This window comes from Hemicordylus capensis, chromosome 4 (genome assembly GCF_027244095.1).
Source record: "Hemicordylus capensis ecotype Gifberg chromosome 4, rHemCap1.1.pri, whole genome shotgun sequence".
Lineage (NCBI taxonomy): Eukaryota > Metazoa > Chordata > Lepidosauria > Squamata > Cordylidae > Hemicordylus > Hemicordylus capensis.
Window position 1 is genome coordinate 51,911,730 of NC_069660.1, and position 18,204 is coordinate 51,929,933.

At 43.1% G+C, this 18,204-nt stretch overlaps 1 protein-coding gene across 2 annotated transcripts; it reads left to right on the forward strand.

Annotated features, from left to right (window-relative positions):
• The first annotated feature begins 1,426 nt into the window (after positions 1–1,426).
• Positions 1,427–15,635, forward strand: UBE2T (ubiquitin conjugating enzyme E2 T). Of its 2 annotated transcripts, none has more exons than XM_053245511.1 (7): positions 1,427–1,565; positions 5,236–5,348; positions 7,260–7,329; positions 7,647–7,752; positions 8,119–8,217; positions 11,316–11,399; positions 15,227–15,635. In XM_053245511.1, exons 2-7 carry the CDS (start codon positions 5,240–5,242, stop codon positions 15,353–15,355), a joined length of 597 nt encoding a protein of 198 aa, XP_053101486.1. In that variant the 5' UTR covers positions 1,427–1,565; positions 5,236–5,239; the 3' UTR covers positions 15,356–15,635. The 2 variants fall into 2 exon arrangements, with proteins under 2 accessions (XP_053101486.1, XP_053101487.1); XM_053245512.1 differs by lacking the exon at positions 1,427–1,565 and adding an exon at positions 1,603–1,849.
• Positions 15,636–18,204: the final 2,569 nt, after the last annotated feature.

The window sequence follows — 18,204 nt, forward strand, 5'->3', positions numbered from 1 at the left end:
ATGTGGGACCTCAGGAAACCAGAGGAAGGAGGTTTCCTGAGGTGATAAAGCAATCAATCAGGCTCATTCTGGAACCAGCCAGATAGGTGAACTCGGCAGGATGGTCATTTTCAAGCGAGCCATTCAAAATGAAGAGGTTAAGTCTGATGGTCATTAGGCAGAGACCTGCATAATTTGACCTTTTGGTCTTTTGAAAGGTGGATAAAAGGGAGCCTGTCAGCCTTGGGGCTGGGTGGATAAGCCCTCTGTTGAGTGTATAAAGTGTGGTCATCAAAATTATGTATGGTGTGGAGAGAGTGAAATTTGTTTCCCTCTCTCACAACACTAGAATGAGTTGTCATCACATGAAACTGGTGGCCAGGAAATTTAGGACCGACAAAGGAACACTTTTTCACACACTACATAATTAATCTATGGGATTCACTGCCACAGGATGTGGTGGCTACCAATCAGGATGGCTTTAAAAGGTGATGACTTTAATGTGGTCATGGCTTTAAAAGGGACAGACAAATTCATGGAGGGCAGGTCTATCAATGGCTACTAGTCTGGTGGATGTAGGCCACATCCAGCCTCAGAGGCAAGATGCCAGCAGCAGGGATTGTTACGTCCGTTAAAATAACTCCTGACTTGGTTTGGATGTCAGACCCTATTCCTGCTGAATCAGGCAGGATCCGTGATTTCCCAGACTAGTATTTTGACTAACAGGTATTCTGCGCTTCAGTATCTGCACGTGCTCAAAAGCTTCAATTGCCATAATGTTTTAAAACAAAAGTTAGCAACCCCTAACAACGGAGCTGAGTGTGAACCTCTGATTTATTTATTTATTTTAACTGCAAGTTCAAAGGAAAAGGTTGGGAATTTCTATGTGCGAATTAAATGCACGACGGTCTCTGATTGCGTTATTCCACCCACAGTCTGGCGTCTCAGTTGTAGGGAACACTATGCAACAAAGAGTGTAGGTCTATGCTTCCTTCTTAAGGGAAGTAAGAAACCCTGCTGCTGGTTCAGACTCGTTCCGCAGACGTCTCTGCCCAAAGTCTGCCCCACCCCCGACACAGCGAGAAACTCCGTTAGTGAGCCTTAGCCAATCAGAGCACAGTTGGTGGTGAGGGGCTGGGAGAAGCTCTCTTTGTCGCTCACATCGATTGACACCCGCAACTTCAGCTCTGTTCTCCAAACACATTGAGTTGCGCCTCTTCGCCCTCTAGAGTTAAACATCTTCTAGAGTTTGCGTTAGAACACAGAAGGGAAAACCAGTTCCTCTTCCTACCGGACGTGTCTACAGGCGCTGCGTTGGGATTGGACTCCTTTGCCGCGTGGCGCTGGGGATGGTGGTGCTATTGGTCTCTGCTGGCCAATCCGCGTTAACTATCGCTTTGAGAGACATCTCACGCGCCCACTGAAAGGGCTGCTAGGGCAAGCCGTGCCTGTGTTTGAGCGTGTGGCGGGGCTGTGTTTGAGCGTGTGGCCTCAGGCTTCCTCTGCTCTATCTTAGGCTCTCTGTCCGTTTGGAGACTTGGCAGCGCATTCGGCTCCGCGCTTAGAGCTCTACTTCGAAAACGGAGGTAACCGATTCCGTCTCTGGTTCCGGGTGGGGGCGGGCAGTCCCCGTGTCCCCCATTCCCAGAAAGCTGCAAAGGCCGGTTCAAGTTTTGGAGGGTTCGGCCGGGTGGTCTCGGGGCTTCGCTGACTCGACAAGGAAGCTCTTCGAAGTCGCCGCGTCTGTTGCAGGGTGCAGGGGGCCAAGTTAGGGAGCGTCTCTAGCTAAGGCTGCCAACCTCCCACTGCCCGAATAAGGGACCCGAGGCCGGGACTGCGCGGGACTGGAGTTGGGAGCCTGAGTGCTGCTGTGGGTGCTTTTGCCACTCTCCTCTTAAACTGCAAACAATTGACGACTAATATTCATATACCGCTTTTCGACTACAGTGTAAATTACAACTTAGATTGCATTTCCTCTGCTTATTATTGGTTAGCCAAACTGGGGGCGATGTAATTTTGTTTTCTAGAAAGAGAAGTGTTGTTAGCCGGGAAAAACAGGTTTCACACGTGAGCAATAGCTAATAGTCATTCTCATTACTTGTATGCTTTCCATTATAATGCTAAGTTAGCCAGTCATTAATGGCTGTTACTGTTTTTGTTGATGTCTCCCGTATGGGACTGTTGGCAACCCTAAGGCTGCAGCCCCCCAGAACCACAGAGTGCTCTGTTAGGGAGGGAAAGGAGTTGGAGCTCATTAACTATGCTGTTATTGGTGAAAATAACTGTTTTGATCTGAACCCTAGGTTCTTCCATTAGCTGAAAATAAGGGGCAAATGGCATCCTATAAGGGAAAGGCAATTTGGGGCTGAAATAAGGGACTGTTGGTAATCTTAACTATGGTGCAGCAAATCCCATTGTGTGTGAGTGAGGCTTACTCCCAGGTAAGTATACTAGGACCAGATTCGTACTGTTCTACTGCATGCTGCTCTCTGACTTTATGCAGGCCACCATAAGCCATGCATCCCCTTATTTTTCGTGGAGGTTAATAACCAATGCTACTTTTTCTTCCTGTGGATATCCTGTGCCCCCGCCTCAGTTTTTAATCCTCTTAAATGTTTATGGAAATGGAAGGGGAAATAACTTTTTCTTCCACCCCTAGGAGTTTAGAAACTGTGGAATAACTAATAAAATGGCTCAACCGTAAAACTACTTGTTGACAGGCTACAGCTTGACTTGTAGAAGCTTATCACAAAACAAATATTTTCCATCCTCTCCCCTTTACATACCTCCCCAGGGTCCCTTAAAATTCCACTAATCAGACATCTAGCCCACTTCCAGATTGCAGAATCTGGTGGGAAAAGCATGTTTTTCCTATAGTTATAAAATAAAATACTACAGTTCTAAAACACTGCTGTTTTAAAGTACATATTGAATTGCTGGTAAATTGCAACTTAGTGTTCAGTGAATTCTCAGTTCTCTGCAGTAGCATATATAACTTGCAAAATATTTAACTACCATCCCTGTTTAAGCTTGCTTAGCTTGTTCTAAATTGCTTGCTGCTGTGAGTTTTATCATGAAAATGTGGCTTATACACAATAAATAATAGAACATGACCACTTTTATCATTGAGATATAGTTGGGGTAGTGATCTCTGAGTATAAAATAATATTGGGTCTGGATCAGAGTTTGAGTACACTAGTTACTAGGTCTCATTGACATGTGCAGTCTGTTGCAAAGGCTATTCTGCTGCTGTTGCAATAGCAGTATGCATTATGCAACATAAGAACAGCCCTGCTGGATCAGGCCCAAGGCCCATCTAGTCCAGCATCCTGTTTCGCACAGTGGGCAACCAGATGCTGCTGGAAGCCACAGACAGCAGTTGAGGGCGTGTCCTCTCTCCTGCCATTACTCCCCTGCAACTGGTACTCAGAGGCATCCTGCCTTTGAGGCTGGAGGTGGCCCACAGACCTCCGACTAGTAGCCATTTATAGACCTCTCCTCAATGAAGTCATCCAAACCCCTCTTAAAGACATCCAGGTTGTTGGCTGTCACCACATCCTGTGGCAGAGAGTTCCACAAGTGGATCACGTGTTGTGTGAAAAAGTACTTCCGTTTGTTGGTCCTAGACCTCCTGGCAATCAATTTCATGGAGTGACTCCTGGTTCTAGTGTTGTGTGAGAGGGAAAAGAATCTCTCTCTCTCACTTTCTCCACACCATGCATGATTTTATAGACCTCTATGATGTCTCCCTGCAGTCGTCTTTTTTCTAAACTAAAAAGCCCCAGGTGTTGTAGTCTTGCCTCATAAGAAAGGTGCTCTAGGCCCCTGATCATCTTGGTTGCCCTCTTCTGTACCTTCTCCAGTTCAACAATGTCCTTTTTAAGATATGGTGACCAGAATTTTACGCAGTACTCCAAGTGTGGTCACACCATAGTTTTGTATAAGGGCATTATAATGTTAGCCGTTTTATTTTCAATCCCCTTCCTAATGATCCGTAGCATGGAATTTGCCTTTTTCACAGCTGCCGCATATTGAGTTGACACTTTCAACGAGCTATCCACCATGACCCCAAGATCCCTCTCCTGGTCCGTCACCGACAGCTCGGATCTCATCAGCATATATTTGAAGTTGGGTTTTTTCATCCCAATGTGCATCACTTTACACTTGCTAACATTGAACCGCATTTGCCATTTTGTCCAGTCCCCCCCCCCCCCCAGTTTGGAGAGATCCTTTTGGAGCTCCTCACAATCCGTTTTGGATTTCACTACCCAGAAGAGTTTGGCATCATCTGCAAATTTGGCCACATTGCTGCTAGATCATTTATGAATAAATTAAAAAGCACCGGTCCTAGTACAGATCCCTGGGGGACCCCACTTCTTACTTCCCTCCATTGTGAAAACTCTCCATTTATACCTACCCTCTGTTTCCTGTCTTTCAACCAGTTAGCAATCCACACATGTACTTGTCCCCTTATCCCATGACCGCTAAGTTTCCTCAGGAGTCTTTGATGAGGAACTTTGTCAAAAGCTTTTTGGAAGTCCAGGTAGACTATGTCAACTGGATCACCTTGATCCACCCACTCGTTGACACTCTCAAAGAAGTCCAAAAGGTTGGTGAGGCAAGATTTACCTTTGCGGAAGCCATGCTGGCTCACTCCCAGCAGGGCCTGTTCTAGGTGCTTTACAATTTTATCCTTGAGGATGCTTTCCATCAATTTGCCAGCCCTGCCTCTCCTTGACGCCTCCCTGATTTCCTCCTGCAACTCCCAGTCACTGTTGGCATCATGATCCGGAGGGCGATAGCACGTCTCCAGTAGCACGTTCCCTTTGCGGCCTTGTATAGTCACCCACAGGGTTTCTGTGGAGGACTCCAGTGCACCTAGGTTTTCTAGCTTGTTAGATTCTATCCCTTCTTTAACATACAGTGCTACCCCTCCTCCAAGGCGCCCCTCCCTGTCCTTTCTATAGAGTTTGTATCCAGGGATAACAGTGTTCCACTGGTTCTCACTGTTCCACCATGTTTCTGTTATGCCCACTATATCGATTTCTGCGTTGGCAACCAAGCACTCCAGCTCACCCATCTTGGCTCGGAGGCTTCTGGCATTGGCATATAAGCACCTATACACTGAATCTCTCCCCTGATTATGCTATTTTTTTGACTCTTTGACCTTTTGACTATTTTTAACATGATTAAAAAGGGATTTGCTGTACCTGAAATGGAAAACTAAAAGTCTAAATGTTTCTCATGCTGTTGTAGCACAATGCAGAGAGCATCAAGATTGAAAAGGGAGCTGCATCTGCTGTCCACACAGCCACCACCGGGTATCACTTGCTGGCAGACTGGAAGTTGCTTAGATGAACTTCAAGCTCGTATGTATCTGTCTGCTTGGGCTCTTTTTAAACTTCAAGTGGTAGTTTCAGTGACTTTCACTTGGTGGTATTGTTTACGAACCCTGTTATAAAATGATTTGTTTATCCCCACTAAGTGAATGACTTATTTATATATTTACATTATTTTTATTCTACTTGATGTTTTAAAACGGGATGAATTGGTTTAGAAGGCCTTAATGATTTAAAACATTTGACTTAAATTGAGTTCTGTTTTGAAGTTCTTGTATCTCACGAATACGTGCGCATACTAATTGGCTGCTATAACAAATAAACAAAAATTGGATTACAACTACGCACAGTCTTGGTACAACTTAGGCCCATAGTCAGAAAATTTTGATCATGTAATGTACTTCCTTTTGCACTGCCGAGTTATATCTCCTTAAAGACAAAAGACAGACATCTGTACGGTTTTCTCTTTTCACATGCAAGGATATTAAGCAAGATCACTTACATGACTACAGTTCTATTCACACTTATTTGGAATTCAATATGAACCAAGTGGAATTTACTTTTGAGTAAACACGCAACACGCTCTAAATGTCTAGAAGGCTTCTATAAGCAAGGGCTGGTAGTTGGGATGGGGGGGGAGTGTTTCTCTATGAAATGTAAGGTAAATGTCTAATATGGTTGATAGAGATATAAATAATAATCATTTGAATCTTAACACATGCAGAGCTGAGAGGGTTGGAGGTCAAGTAGGAAGCCCGCAGCAATAATACAATAAGTTACTGATTTGGCTTCGTGTATGCTCCCACATTTCCTTCTCATAAAAGATGGAGAAACTTGATACCCTGCATCGTAAGAAAAAAATAGTTCTCATGTGAAAGATCACAATATGTGCTTGTCATGGTCCCACCCTGATGCCCCTCAATTCTAGGGAGGTGAATTGTTTTTATTGTTTTATGACAGTTTAGTCTCCAAGTTCTGGGAATTCATTAAGCTTTTACTTTCTCTCGCTGCCACCATATAAATTCTTGTTACCCTGCTCTCGGTACTCAACACCTTTGGCTGTGTAGCCTCGTGAGCGCAGGACAGGTGTATATGTTTAGGATGTAAAATGAAACAACACTTGAGGTATAAAATGAAAACAAGGATAAGTTTATAATTTAGATTAGAATAAAGATCTCTGCAAAGCAGGGCACACAAGCTTCTTTACCAAGTTACTAGTTACATCAACTGTTCTGGATCAAATGTAACACATAGGGAGGCGAGATAACTGGAACAAAGGTAATTAAACTTGGGCTTGTAAACTTAGTGAATTCCTCCAGACCTTCTTGTCTGTTATTAGGAGCTGCTCAGAACACTGCTGGTTCTCCAGCCTCTATACATTCATCCTTCAAGCTCCACACAACACCGCCCCCCCCCATTAATCTTTCCTGTTCAGAACACACCAACTGATCTCTCAACGCTCAGCCCAGCACACCTCCTACTCCCATGCAACTCAATCCAATTCTCTCTCCTCACTGTCTCAACTGCCTTTTTAACACTCCCCCCCCCCACGAACCTTCTGTGCTTGGTTACTAGGGTAACCCGCACATACTCACTCACCAGCTCCCCTATATGTTCCACCACAGTGCTCATAGTTTGCGAATTCTTGCTCAGTCAGAGCAAGTGCAAGTTGCTGCTTGAAAGAAATGACATTGTTCTACAGTCTTCATTTCTTTTGAATTCTAGAGTTAAATATTAACTTACTGTAACCAGACCTTTTGTACTGTGCTTTTGTTTCTGTCATGTCTGGTTTCTTGGATGGCCATTTTTAATAGATTATTAAAAAGATTATTACAATGCTTACATAGTAAAATGTTGATGGTTCTTGCAATGATTTCAACAAACACCTAAAGGGGGCAGTGTTGACACATTTTAAGTTTTAGTATTGGTTTTGTTTTTTAGAAATCCTTGGTTTTGCAAATACACCATATGAAAAAGGAATTTTTGACTTGGAAATAGTTGTGCCTGAAAGGTAAATGGATAACTTCTATCTTTAATATAGAAAGCTACTTAGCAAATATGGCCTTGAATAGAAATAGCTGGTAGTTACATTGAATGAGGTACATTAGGCTCTAGATTCTAGCAGGTTGGACTAGGAAACAAACAGAAAATTATCAATGCATTTGTACTGTGTGGATAACCTGGGAATTTGAAATGGTGTGCATGGTCAGAAATAAGCAGAGAGAAGGGACTTGTAAGTATAAACTTCTGAAACTCTTAGCTTGATTTTCCTACAGCTAAGTGGATAGCTATTTTTTATTTTATTAATGTGCTGTTTTTAAAAAATAGGTATCCATTTGAGCCTCCAAAGATGCGCTTCCTGACTCCCATCTACCATCCCAATATTGATTCTGCTGGAAGAATTTGCCTAGATGTTCTTCGATTGCCACCTAAAGTAAGGCAATGCTTCTTTTATAGATGTTGAAAGCAATAGCTACCTGACACTGGTATTGTGTTGCAGATAAATGCAGTAGATCTCAGCATGTGTTTTAGTACATAGAGAGATCTTGCTGTAGTGCAGGCATTGCCCTACTTAGATGACCTGGATAGAAGCTATAAGGATAATTGGTCTTGGTTTTTTGAGATTTAACTTTTTCCCCATTGTCTTGCCTTTTAATATTGTGATAAACCGAGATTTTGGAGTATCTACTTACTTACTGTAATGACACCTTGAACAACATGGAATTAACTGATTTGGGTGTTCTTCTCATATGTAATCCCCTCTCTCCAAATAATGTTGCTTCTGTGTTTTTCTACGAAGGGCTCATGGAGGCCATCCTTGAATATTGCCACTTTGCTGACCTCCATACAGATGCTTATGAATGAGCCCAACCCTGATGACCCTCTCATGGCTGACATAGTAAGTATTGTCCTCCCTTATTTGGTGGAATAAATGTTGTATTTTGGAAGCTAAACTGTGCCATGCCTTTGCTTCCTTTGCATGGAGATAGGAACTCTTGCAGGAACATTTGCGGGCTCTCTCCAAAGAACTTTTGTCAAGACACTGAAGCATAATCATTCTGAGTGTTTCTGTTTGGAATAACAGAAATAGGAAATAAGGTGACATGCTGTCTAACAATACTTATACTGTATGCTGTGGCAGGGTTTGACAAATCTGGTAGCCAACTTACCATTGTGCCGAATAATTTAATAGTGGCCCCTGTCTCAGCCCCCTGCATGCTGACCTGCTCTGGTTCACCAAACAGCCACTGGTATCAGGGTCTGCCCTGGTGAGTGCACCGTTGGCCCCCTTTCCTCACAAACTGTCTTGTGTGGGACTGTCCAATCAGTGCATACCCCCTGCTCAAGTAGCCGCAAGCACAGCTAACGCACTCAAGCAGTCCTCCGCCATGAGTGCCTAGCACCTGCTAGCCAACCATCTGCCTACCCGCAAAGCCCAGGAGTGCTGCACACGTATCAGTCCCTCATACACTCGCATGCTGTGCATGAACACACACAAGCACACCCCATGAAGACTGGGCTGCTGTGCTACTTTCTTTTCATGTGCTACCCCCCCGCCGCCACCTCGGGTTATTGTGCATTTTTCAGAGTCCTCCTGTTGTGGAGGAGGATTATGCTGCTTTTTTTTTTTCCATGCTGCTGTTGCGAGGAGGGGGGACTAAAGCAAGCAGAGTGACTGAGGGGAAAGAAAGCAGCACAGCAGGCCATTCCTCATGAGGTCTGTGTACATGTGCAGAGCATGCCAGATTAGAAGGAATCAGTAGTTGTGCACTTGTTTGTTCTGGGAGCAGACTGGTTGGCTAGCTTGTGCTGGGCATGCAAGGTGGAGGCCTGCTGAGCGGTGTTAGCTATGCTGGCAGCTGCTTGGGCGATCCCACATGAGAATTTGAGGAAAGAGAGCTGCTCCTGTGCATGCACTGAGAGGCGGACTGCAGCAGACCTTGATGCCAGCAGCCATTTGGGTCAGAGCAGGGCAGCATGTGGAGGGCTGAGCAAGAGTGTCTGTGAAGAGGAGATTCAGGGTTCCTTGGATGGTGAGTGAGACCACTCCACCCATCTTCCTTGCACAGCCTGAGATACTGAGTGCTAATGCCACCTGAGGAGTTACATGCCCTAATAGCTCTCCTTTTGGTATGTGGCTCTTGCCCCCACACCAAGGTATGACTCTTCTCTCTGGGCACCTCACAGAATGCTTTACCTCTCATGGTCACTCCCCCTAGAATTGCTCACACAGACTTCAAACTTGTGCATGCTTCACTTGGGAGTAAGCTCTATTGAAGTCAGTGGGATTTCTTTCAGGGGAAGCCTACTAGAACAGGGAAATCTGGCTCCTCGCATATTGACACACATGCCCAGGATGCACTTTGCAGCTCTCCTCTATTTTTCATGTTTCTCTTCCAACCTCTTTGCCCTCTCCCAACATTTCCCACAGAATTATCCCATTGTAGTCTCTCCCAGCTTTCTCCCCACTACATTTAGTGATCTAAGATTCTTTGAATGAGTTCTTTTAGAGGTTCACTGGAAAATGTTTGGCTCCTAAATTTTTGGGCTAGCTTCTAGATTGAAAGAATGTGTCCAAGCCTATTCCATGGTTTTGTTTATATTACCAATATTTATATACCGTTTTTCAGAAGCATAGGAAGCTGCCTTATACTTGGTCAAACCATTGATCCATCTTATTTAGAATTGTCTACACTGACTGGCATAGGCTACCTAATGACGCAGCAGGGAAATAACTTGCCTAGCAAGCAAGAGTTTGCTGGTTTGAATTCCTGCTGGTATGTTTCCCAGCTGGTGGGGAAACTCCTGTATCGGACAGCAGTGATATAGGAAGATGCTCAAAGGCATCATCTCATAGTGCACGGGAGATTTTATTTTTATTGATTGATTGATTTGATTTGATTTTCTATACGACCCTTCCAAAAATGGCTCAGGGCAGTTTACACAGAGAAATAATAAACAAATAAGATGGCTCTCTGTCCCCAAAGGGCTCACAATCTAGAAAGAAACACTAGATAGACACTAGCAACAGTCACTGGAGGTACTGCGCTGGGGTAGATAGGGCCAGGTACTCTCCCTCCTGCTAAATAAAGAGAATCACCACATTAAAAGGTGACTCTTTGCCAAGTTAGCAGGGGTTTGCCAAGTTAGCAGATGGCAATGGTAAACCCCTCATGTATTCTACCAAAGGGCTCTGTGGGCGCCAAGAGTCAACACTGACTTGACGGCGCAACTTTACAACTTTACACTGACTGGCAGAAGCTCTCCAGGGTTTTAGTCGGGAGTCTTTCCCAGCCCTATCTGGAGATGCCAGGATTCTACCTGGGGCCTTGTCTCACTGTCCCATTCCCTAACAAAAAAGTTCACAAAAGTGGCTTGTGTTCTTAAAACAGGTGCTTTTGTCCCAAAAGAACTTGCAGTCTAACAAAAGACTCAGGGGAGACAGCAGCAGCACTCTCTAGAGGGAATACCATGCTGTATTGAATCGGGAGAGTTTCTCTCCCCCTAATACAAGAAAGCCACCACTTTAAAAGGTGCCTCTTTGCCTAGTGGCTGCTTTTCATCATAGTTACTTTTTGCAGCACTAAGTTGCAATACTAAATTTCTTCTAGGTACAAAATTGATCTTGACACAATTTTTAACATTAACTTGCAGCAGTATATCTGAGGACAGGCCATATTTATTCCAAGGTGTGTATGTGGGTGGGGGAGCTATGCAAGTATAATTTGCTTTGCTGACAGTGAAGTTAGCCCTTTCCATTTTGAAATGGAAGGCTACTGTTTAAAAATGGATGATAGTGCGCACATTGCAAACAGTATTTGCAACATTAAGGCCTCTTCCAGAGATTAGGCTTCTGTTCCAAAGTACCTTGTATGGCTAAGTAGTCTTTCATGAAGTAGTCTTTCATGCTGTCTGGTAAATCTGTCATCAAACATAACAATGGTCTTGGTGAGAGGCCATAATTATCCTTGTCTCTTTCTTTTTTATTATGTCTAGTCCTCTGAGTATAAATACAACAAACAAGCATTCCTCAGAAATGCCAGACAATGGACAGAAAAGTATGCAAGCCAGACAACAATGGTAAGAAATGTACATCACTTCTATTATAAAAGAGTGTAGGTTAACCTTCACATGTGCAGTCTTGCTGTGCCCACTGAAATATTCCACATCTACGTCACTTAATTGCCTATCTTGTTATAGCTAAGTTTGTGGGATGCAAGTACTATGGATATTTGCAAGTGCCTGGATTTAACTTCTCTCATCTGGAATACCCTTTTCCTGGCATTCTGGTTTCTTACTCATGTTCCCATAGCAGAAAATGTTGTGGGGAAATGGAAGGATTTTTCATATGAGGGTTTATTGTGTGTGTCTGATCTTGTAAATCATGCCTTAGGTGTGAGCATTTGGTCTTTATCCTACTACAATCACACATTCTTTGGAATTGTCTGGCTTGTAGCCTGCATCTGTCTTGCAACAACACATGTGCTCCATGTTGGCATATGGGGGGAAACTAATCAGTGGAATCCAGGTGCTTTTGATGAAAAAATTTCCTAAACCCCAGACACCCTTTTCCAGTGAAATTTGGAGCAAGTGATTTCTTTCTTTCACTGAACCTGCCTGGCTAGTAAGTTGTCTCTGGAAATCTAACCTCTTAGGTCTGATCTATACATGCAGCAAAATAGACTACCAGTTTGGACTGCAAGTGGGGGATGCCCCACAGAAAACCTCCCCACAAACAATAAAAAAAACCCCTGGGTTAGAAACTCTCATGCTGGTGGGAGGTTCTAAACCAGCCTGTTCACTGTCACAATAGTTTTCAGTTGGGGGTGGGCAACCTTTTTATTTTTTAATATAGTGGGCTGTTTATAAATGTGATTTCTCCACCTACAGTCTGAAGTGATCGAGTTCATTCTCTACACTCGGGTCTCTGCTATCTTATTCTGCTTAATGTGCAGATGAGGTCTAAATTCCAGCTTGCTTAAGATTCTGTCCTCTTGGTCCCCCAAGAATGTTGGGGCACACTTGAGATTGGAGACAGAACATGATGAATCATTTGATTTTTCTTTGTGGAGGGATGGTGGTATGTTTGGATGTCTCCTGGCACCCAAGGTTGTCTGAAGAGGCACTGTTCTGGGAGGCTAGATTAGCCTCCACCAAGAACAGGTTCTTTAATGCTGTGGCCTCTGAGGGAGGCTCACACTGTCTAGCAGATAAAAATCTGCTAGATTTTTTAGGCAGGTAAATGCTTTTTTTAAGTGCTTAAAATTTTTTAAATTGAACTTTTAATTTGTGTTAACTAAAGGTAAATACTAATTTTTAATTTTGTTGTACTATTTTATTGCTGGCTTTGTTCTAATGTTGCAAACCACCATAATAGCACTCATAATGGTACATTTATTTATTCAACACTATTTTAGAAAATTTTCATCTTAATTTTGTTCCGCCCTCCAAGAAACTCAGAATGAGAGAGTAGGCATTTTTCTTTCCCCCCTCTTAACATTTTAAAAGCTGCATCTCCCCCACCCCATTTTCTGTTCATTGTACTTGCTCATGTTCAAAAATATTTATGAAGTGGCCAATCAAAAACCTAGATGGGTACAGGAGAATTGGGCTTTAGCTGTCTCAAAGGAGCTAATTGGCTGGAGCTTATTCTTTCAAACACAAAGCCCAGAACTAGTGATGGGTCCAAGTTCAGGGTAGCTGCAGCAATCACTTCGGTATAGAATCTTCTGTGGCTGCTTAAAGAATAGTTAGTGTGTTCCAGTGTAAACAAAATGGTCTATCTGTATCTTGACAGTTATGCTCCCTATTTAGTGGTTTTGAATAGTGGTTTTGGAGGAAGCTAGATTATCTAGATCCATTTCAAACTGGCTTTAGAGCTAGCTATGGGGTTGAGACAACCTTGGTTGGCCTGATGGATGACCTTTACCGGGGAATTGAGTGTGACTCTGCTGGTTCTTCTGAATAGCTCGGCGGCGTTTGGATTTCCTGGGGGAGTTGGGGATAGGAGGCACTGCTTTGCAGTGGTTCCGCTCCTATCTCTCGGGTATATTCCAGAAGGTGGAGCTTGGTGACAGTTGCTCCTCAAAATGGGATCTGTTATATGGAGTCTCTCAGGGCTCTATTCTGTCACTAATGCTTTTTAATATCTACATGAAACCACTGGGTGAGGTCATCAGGAGTTTTGGTGCTGGGTGTTATCAGTATGTTGATGACACCCGAACCTACTTCTTCTTTTCATCTTCATCATCAGGAAATGACATTCATTCCCTAAATGCCTGCCTACAGGCAGTAATGGGCTGGATGAGGGATAACAAATTGAAACTGAACACAAGCAAGATGGAGGTGTTCATTGTGGGGGCTCAGAATTTGAAGGATGAGTTGGAGCTTCCTGTGCTGGATAGGGTTACACTCCCCCGGAAGGAGCAGGTACGCAGCTTGGGAGTACCCAGGCCTCATCGTGGTATCTCAGGTGGAGGTCATGGCCAGGAGTGCTTTCTATCAGCTTCAACTGATTCAACAGTTGCATCCATTCCTTGAAGAGGATGACCTCAAAACAGTGGTGCATCAGCTGGTAACCTCTAGGCTTGACTATTGCAATATGCTCTAGGTGGGGCTGCCTTTATACGTAGTTCAGAAACTTCAGTTTAGTTTAGAATGTGGCAGCCAGATTTGTCTCTGGGGCAACCTGGAGAGACCATATTATGCCTTTTAAAATGGTTGCACTGGCTGCCGATATGTTTCCGGGCAAAATACAAAGTGGTGTTTATTACTTTTAAAGCCCTAAACAGTTTGTGTCTGGGTTACCTTAGAGAGCGCCGACTTACATGATCCCCACCACGTTAAGGTCATCTGTGGAGGTCCATCTCCAGTTACCACCCATATGTCTGGTGGCAACTGAAAGGCAGGCCTTCTCTGTAGCTGCTCCAGGCTGTGGAATGCACTCCCTGCAGAAATCCGTAATCTGAATTAATTATTGGCCTTCAGGAGAGCCCTTAGACCTAACTTTTTGGCCTGGCCTTCGAGGGTTTTTTAACTGCTTTTAAACTGTAGATGTTTTGCCTGATTTTCCAAGGTTTTAAAACTGTTTTAAATGTTTTAATGTTAGTTGGTTTTATATTGTGTTTATAGTTTTTGATTTTAACTGTTAAGTGATTTTAATTGTTCTTATTTTAATGTAAACTACCCTGAGCCATTTTTGGATGGGTGGTATGAAAATCAAATATTTGTCACCAAATCTATAGCAAGCTGGATTGAAATGAAAATTGTGGTTATACAGCTGTAACACTAGGGGGCATCTGGACCCTGAAAAAGAATATTGTTCCTCAGTTCTGTCTTCTAAACTAACAGAGATAGCAATTAAAATGAAGAAGCTACTCCTTCCCAGTCTGTCATAGTAAGGTTTTAGATTTCAGTAAATTTGATTCATTTGTAGCAAGATCGCATTTTTGTTCAGGGGTGTCACCTCGATACCTTTCAGAATTTGCTCCATATATCTGTGGTAACATGACCTATGCATAACCTATAAAAATTGCACACATTGTGCAAATCACCATCGATGTGATACTGAAAAGGATTGGCTGGTTCCCAGAACAACAAGAGTAGCTCATTGGTGATAAATGGTGATAGAGCAAAAGGAAATTTCACCCTCCTGCAGCATTGCAGACTTGGCTATCAAGCCAAACATTGCTATCAGTGTAGTAAGCTGTACTGTAATGACAGGACTCAAAGAAAGCTTAGATGGGTGGCTAGACTTGGTATGAGGTGGGGTGTCCGATCTGCATTCCTGAAGTGGTGGTGTGCTGCTTACAGCCTGAACACTTACAAGATGTGAATTGAAAGCACTGGTTATTTGAAGTAAGAGTGGACCATAAACCAACACTTTATCTTCTCTGGTGATATTCCAGGCTTCAGAAACCCCAGATGAAGAGAACCACCAAAGTGCAGTCAACCCACCTAAAGACTCCAACAATTCCAAGAAAAGGAAAGGAAGTAGTACCAGTGGGTTGTCAAAAAAACCTTGCTTAGAAACATAGAGAGATTACTTCTATGTTAGATCCCAGTCTCTGTCAATGTTTGTCTTAGTTTTACTTTCCATTCTTATGGGCTTAACACATGTACATAATGTGTAAACAATATATTAATAGATGCCTTTCCAGTTCTCATAACATCCAGTGTGGCATATCCCTGTCTTTTTTTTAAAAAGGTTTTACTTCAATATAATTCTTCTCTTCTCATTTGCTCAATTTTGTACATCTGTTTTTTGTATGTTTTGAATGAGGACAGAAATGTGAGAATAAAAAATATTTGATCTTGCTATGACTAATGGTTACTTAAAGGAGTTGCTTTCAACAATTAAAGCTTTGTATGTGCAACTCCAGGCTCGCTGCTGGTCTAAGAATGGGTGTAAATAATATTTTATTTATCTATCTATCAAATTTATATCCCGCCCAAACTTATGTCTCTGGGCAGCCAAATGTATGTATCTGTTCATCCGTTCACTTATGTATTTGTTCATCCATTTCTTAGCTGTCTTGGAAGTTGCAGCCCAGCCTTTAGTGAGCTGAACATAAATCTGAAAGTCATATAGTTCAGCAGTAGACTGCATGCTTTCACAGGTTCCTTTAATGGCATCTAATTAAAAAGAATGCGTGGTTAGCTGGGTTGGGTTGATTGTCAGGTTGGAAATATATGGGCAGTGGCCATTTGCCCCCTCTCGGCTGCCAGAGTGGTAAGCTGAACAAAGTGGTGGATGGGAAGAAGCAGTAACCCTTTTGTATGTTACTTTTCAGTCACATGCTGATCACCATGTGACTATTGCAATCATGTGGGCTGGACAGGTTTCTTTCCAGCATACCAGCAACATCAGCCCTGTCCATGTGGTAGGTGATACTTATACACAATCATCAGTGGTGTGAGATTGTACCAAGTGGCTCCCATACTGCTACATGCATGAGTGAAGGGAGTCTGCTTTTCCTAATTTTGGCATAGTTTGGGGGTGTAGATGTGACTGTTTTCAAATGACTTGCTGACCCCGAATGTCTTTAGGCTTGCTTTCTAGCACACACGATGGTATGGAAAGCTTTTGTGTTAGGAGACTCTACAGCTTCTTGCGAGCTCCTCTCTGCCTCTTAAATTAAGGGCTGTCTACGGCCGACAGCAGTCGGCCAGGGTAAGGGGGACTCGGCAGCTGGGAGGGAGGGTGGGCGGTTGGCGGCGTCAGCCGCGGGAGTAAATTTTTTTTTAAGGTTACATGGCCTCCGCTCTGCCCCCGGTCTCCGTCTCCCCGGCCTGGCGGGGGCAAGTGCCTGGGCCGATTTGGCCCTTAAAGGTGGGGGGGGGAATGGCGGAGGGAGGGGGAATGGCGGCGGGGGGCCAGGAGCGCCGTTACTAGCGCCCCTTATTCAACGGGCCAAAATTCACTTGTTTAATAAATAATACCTTGGAGTGTGGCACACATGCTTTTGTGAGCTATTGCAATTAGTATGTCCGATGCCAGGCTTAAAAAAAAACAAACCACTTTAACAGAAATCCATGCTAGGACATCTTGGAATTTCGCTCTGGATGGATGTGCATGCTCACATACACAGTTAACAAACTCAGGATCTCCACAACATCCAAACTGTTTCTGTTCAAAGAATAGTCGGCATAAAAACTTGTCTACTATGACAAAAGCAAATTTTACTACTCATTTCTTATAGACTGAAAAACTAATACAGTTTGCCCTTTTAAAAAATAAATATAAATAAACATGTATGTATGTCAAGGAACCCACTGAGCCACCCTTACCTACCAAATTTCTTGCTGGAATAAATCAGTCGTTTAAGATCCTATGACATTTTGGGTAAAATGTCCAAAATCAGAACTTTTGCCAAAATATGTTCAGAACAATTTTTGAAAGCCCGTTATAGAATCTATCACTAGGTTTCTATTCAGAATCGCAAAATCTGGGCACACTCTATATAATATGTTTTGTTTTGCTATACATATCTTAATAATCAATTTTAAATTCATTTTGAATATCCAACAGGAAAGTGGATGGATATCTATCTATAGTTGCATAATTTTATGTTGACAGTATGGTCTATCCTGTAGTAGCTTTGGGTGGGTATAAGTGATTTGTGTATCAAGATGTGGATGGACTAACTTAATGGTAGTGAGATCAACCAGATGCTGAGACCTGGTTGCATCATTTCTTTGGTCCCTGGTTAAAAATGGTTGATTTCCGCTTCTCCTTTGAATGAAGTATTAATGTACAGCCTTCCCACTTCTGCTCATGTAAAAACTTGTGTGGAGTTTAATTTCTATAGGTAAGTAGTGTTCAAGCTTTTCAGGCAACACTTTCCACATTAATTTATCTACCAAGGGATTCCTGTGCATTCTGGGGCACACATTCAGTTCATGCATAGAATAATGGCTCTTGGCCCTCACTATGGTCTCACATGGACTATCCTAGGATATACCCAGAAGTTGCCAGCAACTGCAGGTTTTAGAGGAAGACAGAGCATGGTAGAGAAGTAGCCATTGCCATTACCATTACTGATTTTCTCTTGGCAGAATCATTGCTTAAGCTTCCAAGGAACCTTTGTCCCCTGGGCCATAGTTTGAAAACCGGGCTCAATTTCCTTCTGGCCTTTATGGAGTTCTTCAGGCTTGGCACCACATTTTTCTTGTACAGGGCATGTTGCTATAGAACAGTTCTTATTGAAAAGTAAATTGCAATCCATTTTGGGCTCGGCCAGCTCTTCATCAAAAGAACACAGACCTGCTTCCAAAAAAATCTCCCTTTATGTTCTCCAAGAGAAGCTGCATGATATCAATGCCTTGTTTAAAAAAAAAAAAAAAAATTACTGAAGTTTCTGTTATTGTGCTCCTGGTTCACACA

Excerpts from the sequence above, each read along its gene's own strand:
- UBE2T (XM_053245511.1), top strand. The coding sequence starts at position 5,240 with ATGCAGAGAGCATCAAGATTGAAAAGGGAGCTGCATCTGCTGTCCACA. Across the intron at positions 5,349-7,259 it reads CTTAGATGAACTTCAAGCTC|AAATCCTTGGTTTTGCAAAT; the intron begins GTATGTATCTGT and ends TTTGTTTTTTAG. Across the intron at positions 8,218-11,315 it reads ACCCTCTCATGGCTGACATA|TCCTCTGAGTATAAATACAA; the intron begins GTAAGTATTGTC and ends TATTATGTCTAG.